At 44.2% G+C, this 9,667-nt stretch overlaps 1 protein-coding gene across 1 annotated transcript; it reads left to right on the top strand.

Moving 5' to 3' along the window:
• Positions 1-1,337: 1,337 nt before the first annotated feature.
• LOC123127615 (chromosome partition protein Smc) lies at positions 1,338-8,639 on the top strand. Its single transcript, XM_044547369.1, has 8 exons — positions 1,338-1,638; positions 1,749-1,940; positions 2,060-5,125; positions 5,666-6,503; positions 6,590-7,245; positions 7,553-7,697; positions 7,780-7,858; positions 8,294-8,639. Exons 1-8 carry the CDS (start codon positions 1,483-1,485, stop codon positions 8,394-8,396), a joined length of 5,235 nt encoding a protein of 1,744 aa, XP_044403304.1. The 5' UTR covers positions 1,338-1,482; the 3' UTR covers positions 8,397-8,639.
• Positions 8,640-9,667: the final 1,028 nt, after the last annotated feature.

Here is a 9,667-nt window from a genome sequence, read left to right as displayed (position 1 = left end):
GTAGACTTGGGTATTCTGTGGCCCTCCCTTCCTTTTAAATGGAGCATTGTTCTCGGCAGGGGAGGTCACCTCAGCACCAGTTTTCTATTTGGAGCTCGATGAGCGAGATTCTCTTGTGCTTGGCTGTAATTCACTCTTCTCCTTCGACGAGAACTCCCCAGAATTGGGTTTCTTTCTGTCTTCCGGCGCCCGTAGGCTAGACTTGAAGGGTAGACCCCCCTTCTCATCCCAGGTTCCCAGTGTAGGGAAAAACAGATCCGAGTGTTCCAGGCGGCCGCATGAGAAGCAAAAGTGAGGGATGTATTCATACTCAATGTCATAGCAGTCCGTCTTGTTCCTCTTGGCCGATGCAATTAGGATCCATCTGCGTAGGGGCTTGTGAACATCGATGGTGACTCGTGCTGGCAGGAAACCCCTAGAGGGTCAATCTGCATAATAGAAGCTTCCCTATCGATCTGTCTTGCTATCGCCAGACCACTAGTTTCGTTCTTCAGATTGTAGGGTAGGTTTACAACCCTAACACAGATCGACAGCCGATCAAATTTCAGCTCCGATGGCTGCATGTGCGCTTGAAAATCCTCCAAGATGACCGCGTGTTTGCTGATGTGCCAGGGAGATCCCTCCCATACACGATCTCGATCCCGCTTGGTTTCAAACTCCGCGACAAACATGTTCTCCCCCAAAGGACAGATCGCCAGGCCCCTAGGGTTACCCCAAGCTGGGCGTAGGGCATTGGAGATCGTCTGGATGTGGAAGAGATTGCGATACAGAACCTTGCCCGCCGGTAGCCACTTCGGTGCTGCACCATCATCCAAGTCATCCATCACCAGAGGCGTAGCCTCTTCCTCAGAGATGTCTAGTTTACCGAGCGCCTCCTCCATTTGCGCCCGAGCCGAGCGAGGTGATAGGGCGCCGCTATCTTGCTTCTCCTTGCACGCGCCAGATGTTGCCACCGTCGCCGGGATCACGTGGGCGGCTCGTAGAAGAGATCTGCGGCCACCGTCAAAGGTCGCCTAGTCCTAGTCGCCGCAAGGGTTTTAGGGTTTCGGGAAAAGTTGGCTTGTTGCCCCTTAGAGGGTGAAGACTAATTAGTTTTGAAGATGCCCGTATTCCTCCGTGTGTGTAGGATTATCGTGTGGACCCCTATATCATACAGTGGTCAACGAGTGCTCACGGATCAACCTCGGTCCTGATGCAAAGTGCACGCAATGCTCCAACGTCGCACGGAAGCATTGACCGACAGGTGGGCCGTCGCGGTCCCACCCACTCCAAGAGACACCGGATGTGACAAAGCACCGTTCTATTCCCACTGCCACGTGGACCCCACTTGTCAGCTCGGTGTCTTCCCTGACCTTCGCAGCTCTGTTCCGCGCATCCCCCGATCGGGCCCACGCGCCATCGTCTCCCCCATTCCTTCTCCTCCTCCTCGGCGATGGTTTGATCGGATCCACCAGCCCGACCCGGCCCAGATCTGGCGCCGCCATGGCCGACCACTCCGACTCCGACTCCTCTCCCAAGTCCTCTTCCTCCTCCTCTGCATCCTCGTCCTCCGCCCGCCGACGCTCTCCCCCGCGCATCCGGGCACACTCCGACGAGGGCGGCAGCAGCGACGGCGTCCTCGTCGAGCTCCCCTCGCAGGTATCATCACCACCGCGGCTCCTACCGCTCTGCCATCTCCATTTTGATACCCTGGTCCGCACGAAGAAATGGAATGGCTTACGGAAGCTCCTGCCTCTGCACCCGTGTAGGATGCGCGGAGTCCCGGGGCAGACCCAGACGCTGGTATCTTCGTCAGCATGCCCGCTGACGATGCCACCAGCGGCGAGACCTTCGAGGATGCCCCTGACGACCTCACAACCGCTCGCTCGCTGGATGAATCCATCGCCGTCATCGACTTCCCCGACGAGTCCAGCTCCGCTGCCGAGTGCCGCAAGTACAAGGTATTGCTTCTTTTGCTTTTCACACTAGTTCAGTTCTTGTTATTTTGCACGTGAATTGCAACGTGCCAGCTCCATTCTCTGATCTGACTATAAGATGTTGTGGACTGGGCTTGGTTCAGGAAGAGAGAGATGTGTGTGCACGGGAGGCAGCGGCACTCCGGAGAATGCTACAGGAGCTGGTGGGGCAGGAAGTGAGTTCGTTGCATGCAGATGATCCTGATGAGAGGGCACCACTGCACTCAATGCTGGATGATTGCTCGAGACTTGTGCTTGAACTGAATTCAGCGGCACGTTCCAGGGAGCAGGAGGTTGACAGCTTACGTGCCAGGGCTGTTGAGGTCGAAGTGTCAAAAGAGGTTGTGGATGCATACCTTGGTTCGTGGAGGCAAGTGTCAGAACTAGCTATTGGGCGAATGGTTGCATCGGTCGATGCCGTGGTTGGGAAAGATGCCATCAGTTTTGAGGGTGTTGATCAAGACGGGATATCTGTTGTCGAAAGGAAAACTTTGTTGCTAACAGAGCGGTACAGGCAGGTTTTATTGGGCATTGAACAACTTGAGCAGGTCTTGGCAGAGGTTAAGCCTGGTTTTGTGGCCATGGGTCAATGTGATCATGCCACTATTTTAGGCAATGTTTCAGAGGAATTGGTCAGTAGCAAGAGAAATGAAGCAAATTTCATGCAAAAGTTGAACAGTTTCGTGGAAGAAAACAAAATCCTTACTGAAGAGCTTGAGAAAATGAAAGCTGCTCGAGATATAGCAAATGCTGAAGCAGGCAAAACAAAGGCAGAAATTGAGCAGATGGAGCATAAATTATCAACTACTAAAGAGAAGCTCACCTTGGCTGTCACAAAGGGCAAGTCGTTGGTGCAGCATCGTGATTCCTTAAAGCAGACACTGGCTGAAAAATCAGGTGAGCTGGAGAGGTGCATGGTGGAGTTGCAACAGAGGTCTGATGCCTTGCAAGAATCTGAGGGCAGACTTGAGGAGCTTAAGATGTTGTTAGATGAAAAGTCAGCGGAACATGAGAAATGTTTGGACGAGCTTAGAGAAACATACAACGCATGGGAAGCTGCTAAGGCAAGCATTGAGCAACTAAATGATGTAAACACTACACTTACAATAAGTGATGGGTTCCTTCAACGCATTGGAGAGGTTATGTCAGAGGCAACATTTCCAGAGGATCTGCTTTCCTTGGAGATGATTGACAGATTGGAATGGTTGGTTGAACAAAAGAAAATTGCAGACATGGTCTTCCTGGAGCACCGGAAAGTTAAAGATATTCTAGGCTCGGTTGACTTTCCACACTCAGTCTTAGCTGGTGAACTTGATACACAAATCACTTGGCTAGTCAACTCACTGAACCAGGCCAAAGATGATGCGGTGCGGATGCAGAATGAGTCTTCTGAAATTCTTCATAGGCTGTCTGCACATGAATCAAAACTGGTCTCGATGCATGAGGAAATTGACCGTTTAACCATAGTTCTATTGGAAGAGAAGCAGGCAAAGGACATACTTGTAAATGAACTTTCTGAATTAATGTCCGTATACAATGGTGCTGTTGATAAATTATCTGTTATCTCATCGCAGAATACTGAGCTTGTAAAGGCATTTGCAGAGGTTTCTGATGTCAAATGGGAGGACAATGAGCCCCTGGAGACTACAAAATTGGTGGACCAGTGCGCAAGCAGCATCCAGCGAAGAGCAAAATCCTCTCCTATTGAGTGTGAAAGTTTAGAGAAGTTACAAACACTAGTGTATACCCTACATCAGGAATTAACACTTTATAAATTAATTCTTGAAGAAGACATGACTGATAGATCTGAGAGAATGAGACTATCAGGTGAACTACAAAAAATGACAGAGGCGATTTATGTTTTGAAAAATGAAAAGGACTCATTACAGAAAGAGTTTGAAAAGGTGGACGAAAAATCATCGTTGCTTAGGGAGAAGCTGTCAATGGCCGTGAAAAAGGGGAAAGGTTTGGTACAGGAGCGTGAAGGACTCAAGCGAGTCCTCGATGAGAAGAACTCTGAGATAGAGAAGCTAAGACATGCTATTGATGAAAAGATCTCTGAAACAGAGAATGTAAAACATGCTTTGGATAGGAATAGCTCTGAGATAGAGAAGCTGAAACATGCTCTGGATGAAAAGAACTCTGAGCTAGAAAAGCTCAGACAAGCTCTGGATGTGAATAACTCTGAAACAGAGAATCTAAAACAAGCTCTGGATGAGAATAACTCTATATCAGATAAGCTAAAACGAGATCTGGAAGCAAGGAACACAGAAATGGAGAATCTGAAATATGAGATAGTGTCAAGAGAATCTGCAAATACTGATCTCAGAGAACAAGTTGAGAATTTATCTTCTCAGGTTACGCATTTTGATAAGCTGCAGTTGGACATTATTTTGCTTAGTGAGGAAAAGGGTAAAGTAGATAACATGTTGGAAGAAGCTAAAGTTTCCTTGGGCATTCTAGTTGATTCAGTATCAAGCGTCGCTCTTCCTGTCGATCACCCCTCTGAGGACCCTGTGAAAAAAATAAGCCAGATCGCCCAATACATAATGGAGTCACAAGTTGCTAAGAATCATGTGGAGAATGAGCTACAGAGAGCACATGAGCAAGTTACTTTGCAAGCTGGCAGGCTTTCTGATTCCTATTCTACTATAAAGATATTAGAAGATGAGTTGAGTAAATTAAATGAGTATATTTCTTCTACTTTTGAAGAGAAATACCAAATGCAATTGCGTACTGCTGCTGTAGAGGAGTTGGAGAAAACAAATGAGGAACTGGCTCATAATGCCAACAAACTAGAAGATGCCAATGCAACTATTAACTCACTGCAACATGCATTATCACAGGCTAGAACAGATGTTGCTATTCTTAGTGCTGAAAAGAATGAAGCTGGAGCCAAACATGAAATGGAAACCAGTGCTCTTAATGCTAAGCTAGCTAAATATTTGGAAGAGTTAGATAAAAGTCATGGAAACTTACAAAGTTATTCAACCGAACATCATGGTTACCTTGAGAAGCTTAGCACACTTGTAATGGATGATAGTATGATGTCATTGATGGCTGAAGAATTTGGAAAGAAGGTCAGCACCTTGAGAGATATGAGCCTTACAGTGAAGGGTATGCATGAACATCTCGCTGCAATGGGGTTCCAGATTGATCCTATTATGGAGGTAAAGTGTTTTTATGGTTGCATGATTTTTCCCAAAAGTATTTCTTTAATTTATTTGTTCGGTGTGTTGCAGTATATTTACTATTTGTCAAACCTACTGGTTTTCTAGCATTACTTGTTCTGTCAGGACACTATTTCCAACAATAATGTAGTTATTGTGTGACTGAACTTAGTTCAATGCTTCCCTTGCCGATTCATAGCGCAGCTTTTGTTTTGTTGGACCTGTCCCGTTTGTAATGTAGTTTTCATGTATGTAACTGACGAGCTAGATGGTTGGATGACTTTGCATTTTGAGCTGTCAACGTGTCGTGTCTTGTCATGTTAGGAATTGTTCTAGCTTTATGGCCTATGCAGTAAGTTAGACATTGCCCACTTACAGTTTCTTATGTTACTTTGGACGATGATCTCCCTCTCCCTCCCTCCTCCGCATTTGCCTCTTTTTCAAGTTTTTGCTCTGCTTGGTTTTGGAATTAAATAATTGTGCTCATTTGACTTCAGCATATTTAAGCATAACCTGGTTTTTTATTATACACATAAGCAGGATTCAGAGTTTGGCAAGCTTTTCTCTCTTCAAGACTACAATAACTTTGTTACCGAAAGAATGCTTGACAGAAAAAGCAGAAAAGAGAATATTGGTGATGATTCATCCTTGAGTAATATTGTTGAACAATGCAGCAATCAAGCTGGACATTTCTCTGGATTTTTTAAAGATATATCAGGTTACATGGGTGACAATATTATATTGTTGCTCCGTGCTTTGCAATTAGCAAGCAGCAACTTTGCTCGTACTTTAGAAGAGCACGACTCCTTGAAGATTGAACTGGAGAACAAGGACGCTCAGAACAGAGCTCGAGAAGATGAATTGCTTTCGCTGCAAAAAGAGCTCAGGGCAATGTCATCAAAATGTATTTATTGCACTGAACAGATTCAAATTATTTTTGATGGCTTGCTTGATTTAGGTTACGCAATAGACTTGGCAACAGGCAACTCCAGCATTGTATCAAAAGTAGGACAAACTTTGTCTGTTTTGAAGAACGAGGAGTCTGGTGATTATATAAAGGTGGTGGACACTTTAGTATCTTCCGTGAACAAACTGAAGTCAGAGTCTCAGAAGTTATCTGATATTAAGGGGTTAGTGATAACTTTGATAGAAGAGTTGAAAATGAGACTGAAACAAGCCGAGTCAGCTGCTGAAACTGCTTCAAATGACCACCAGCTGTATTTGGAAAGAGTACACAAACTGGAGGAAGATCTCAGAACTGCATATGATGAGCGCAATGGAATGGAAATAAGGATTCAGGAATACCAGGAAAGAGAGGATGTGTTGAAGGCAAGAGAATTAGAGTTGCTGTCACTTGAACAAACTACAGTAGAAAGAGGCAATTTCCCATGAAACTATTAAGTAGACATTCATATGGTCAACTTTTTATTTCAAACTTACTTATTATTTTTCTTGTCTTAACAGGTACAACTGATGCAATTTCAAAGGATCAGCTGGAAGCACTTGTTGAAAAAGTAAATAAACTAAATATACCATCTGGCGAGTCGCATTTGCAGAGGGAAGTGGCTATGTTCTCTAGTCCCATGGACAAAGTCTTCTTTGTTATTGATGAATTTGATGCACTCCAACGTGAAGCGGAGACCTTAAGATATGAAAATGAAGATTTACAGTTAAATCTTGAATCTCATGCTCGGGAAATTGAACAGCTCAAGGAGGTTTGCAGAAACATTGATTCAAATCGTAGGGAGTTGGAATCAAAAAGCAGTGAACTGCTTGAGGTAACAGTCAGTATGGAGCGAATGATTCAGCGGTTTGGATATCTTGCTGGAAAAGATGCGCTGGAAGATAATAAACCTGCAAGCACACAAACACTCTTACCAAAGCTGGAAAAACTAATAATCGCCTCAAGTATGGAATCTGGGAATGCCAAGTCTGTAAAACAGGAGTTGGGATCAAAGTTGCAGGCCAGGGAAAAGACAGTTGATGAGTTATCAGCAAAAGTTAAGATGCTTGAGGACTTGTATCATTCTCAGCTTGTGCAGCCAGAGGTTAGTAAAGACAGAGCATTTGACGCATCTTCCTCGGCAATTGGTTCAGACATATCCGAGATTGAAGATTTGGTAAGCCCTCATTGTCTTATGCTTCATTGCTTTGTTACTTGTCTGCGTGATTTTTTAAGATATGTTAGTGTTGTTCCCAATGTTTCTTTTATTATATATAGCGGTGTCACTGTTCTTTCATCATGATTTGCCTGGCCATGGGCCTTATGCTTGCGGTTTCTTGGTATTTCCCATGTCAGTAGTTGTAACAGTTCACTGCGCATGAGCTAGATTTCACATACCAGCACATATCTTGACACTTGACAGGTGAATAAAAATTGCATATATCCTGGGTTGTAATAATTCACTGTTTTATTGTTCTTTGTAGGGGCCAATGGGGAAGGCATCGGTTTCATCTGTCCCTACTGCTGCACATGCCAGAGTAATGCGGAAGGGTTCATCCGACCATCTTGTTCTTAATATGGGCTCAGAGTCTGAACGCCTAATTGCTGCACATGATTCGGATGACAAAGGTAACATAGCCTATATTTTTAGTCACTTTGAAGTTTCATTTAATACAAGTGTTATAACAATGCCATATTTGCTGTATTGAAGGGCGTATTAAGTCATTGCATACATCTGGCTTGATTCCAGCACAAGGAAAGCACATCGCTGACAGACTTGATGGCATCTGGTAAGCTATTTTGAAATCAACAAGTAATGATTTTCAAACTCAGGTTTCACTGGGGGAACTAAAAGGCATATCTTTGTTCCGAATTTGAACTTTTCTCTTTTCCGTCTGTTTCCTTTAATTTATAGTCGAGTATAAATATCTGTGTCAATCTTGAGCCTGGAGTTCTACTTGGACGTCTCATGAACCAAAATGACTTGTGTAATTGCACGAAGGCCCTAGCTATTAGATGCACTAGATATGCCCCTTAATAGTTGAGTTCAGTACGTTTGCCAGCTCAGATTTATTTCTAAGAGAGGAGATGGAGAACTTATTGCTGTATACATACATTGTCCTTGTTGATTGAATTTCTTTCACTGCTGTCATGGTTGTGTGGAAGTTCAGTAGTGCATAACTACATGCTGGTTCTTAGTCGATCTGCCTTGTATCTTTCTGCAGGGTCTCAGGGAGCCAAATTCTGATGAACCGACCGCGAGCAAGGCTAGGACTCTTGGCGTATTGGCTCTTCCTGCACCTATGGTTGGTAGGCAGCATCTTGTGACACTGCTTGTGAATAACCAACCCCCTAATAGCATAACTGTACAATAGCGTGGATCCATAGTTTTACCTTTTTCTCTCTCCTTCCTTTTTTATACTATAGAAATGTCATTCTTTTCGTCTCCTGCTCCCTTTTCAAATTTGTACTCGAGCACGATGTGCCAAATTCCGCAAGCAGGATGTAATATGTGCAGAAGATAACAATACCATTCTTTGTTACGCTGGAGAAGTGAATCTTTGGACGAGAGTTTTCTGTGTGTTTCCTTTGGGAAGCAAGATGTCCAATTGGCTATAGCGTGAAGTGTTGTTGATAAAATGAAAGGCTTCCAAGACTCGAGCTTATTTCTTGTTATCGCTGTTCAGGGAGGGTGTTCTGTTTGGCTGGCAATTTATTACTCCCTCCGTCCTAAAACAAATGTCTCAATTTTAAACTAGCTTTAGAGACAGAGGGAGTAATTATCATGCGGTGGTAAGGCTTAACTTTTCAAACTACATGAAGGTGTATCATGACCTATCCTCCATTTGTGGCACAAAATTGTTGATATAGTTAAGGTCTCATCACAGGATTATTAGAGATACTACCAAAGAATTCCTACTTTAATGCCACCAGTTATTCTTTGTCAACAAAACGGAACTTACAAGGTACAAAAAATAGACTTCAGAAGACAGAGATATATGAAAATTTAATGGAAAAGACTTCTCGCTCCTCAATTCATTGATCATTGGCATGCATTCACCGACTCTGCAACCATTGAGCGCAACAATCCCCCCGCCCCCACCACCACCACCACCACACACACGTGTTTGCAATGTGACCTGTGTTGTACACAGCCGAGGGCAACACAGGTTGCGTTGCGGACCACCAAGTGGAGGGAGAGCGGCTGGCGGCAACGTGAGCGCAATATGGGTCATGTTACAAACCACGGGGTTTGTTGCAATGACAACATTGGGCACGTTGTAACGGTCAAAAAATGCTTTGGACATAAGACAAGTGTTTGCATCGCAAGCGTGACTGAATGACACATGTCCCATATGTGTCATGTTGCAAATGGTCAATGTTACTACTCCCTCAATTTCATAATGCAGCGTGCCCATGTTTTTCGACATTTAACTTTGACCATAAATTTAACTAACATGGGCAACTGTGGCGGGAGCATGACAGATACCTTTGAATTCGTATTCGATAAAAGTTTTCAACGGTATAACTTTTCAGTAAAATGATTTATATATTGTCGTTCTGACTTATGGTCAAAGTTGAATCTCGAAAAACATGGA

The sequence above is a fragment of the Triticum aestivum genome, chromosome 6A (assembly GCF_018294505.1).
Source record: "Triticum aestivum cultivar Chinese Spring chromosome 6A, IWGSC CS RefSeq v2.1, whole genome shotgun sequence".
Taxonomy (NCBI): Eukaryota; Viridiplantae; Streptophyta; class Magnoliopsida; order Poales; family Poaceae; genus Triticum; species Triticum aestivum.
Note: the sequence above shows the minus strand (reverse complement) of the source record. Positions and strands in the feature narration are given on the sequence as shown.

What these genes read in the sequence shown, in the direction of transcription:
- LOC123127615 (XM_044547369.1), top strand. Translation starts at nt 1,483, where the DNA reads ATGGCCGACCACTCCGACTCCGACTCCTCTCCCAAGTCCTCTTCCTCC. An exon ending in AGATTGATCCTATTATGGAG is followed by an intron (nt 5,126 to 5,665) that starts GTAAAGTGTTTT and finishes ACACATAAGCAG; the next exon opens with GATTCAGAGTTTGGCAAGCT. An exon ending in TATCCGAGATTGAAGATTTG is followed by an intron (nt 7,246 to 7,552) that starts GTAAGCCCTCAT and finishes TGTTCTTTGTAG; the next exon opens with GGGCCAATGGGGAAGGCATC.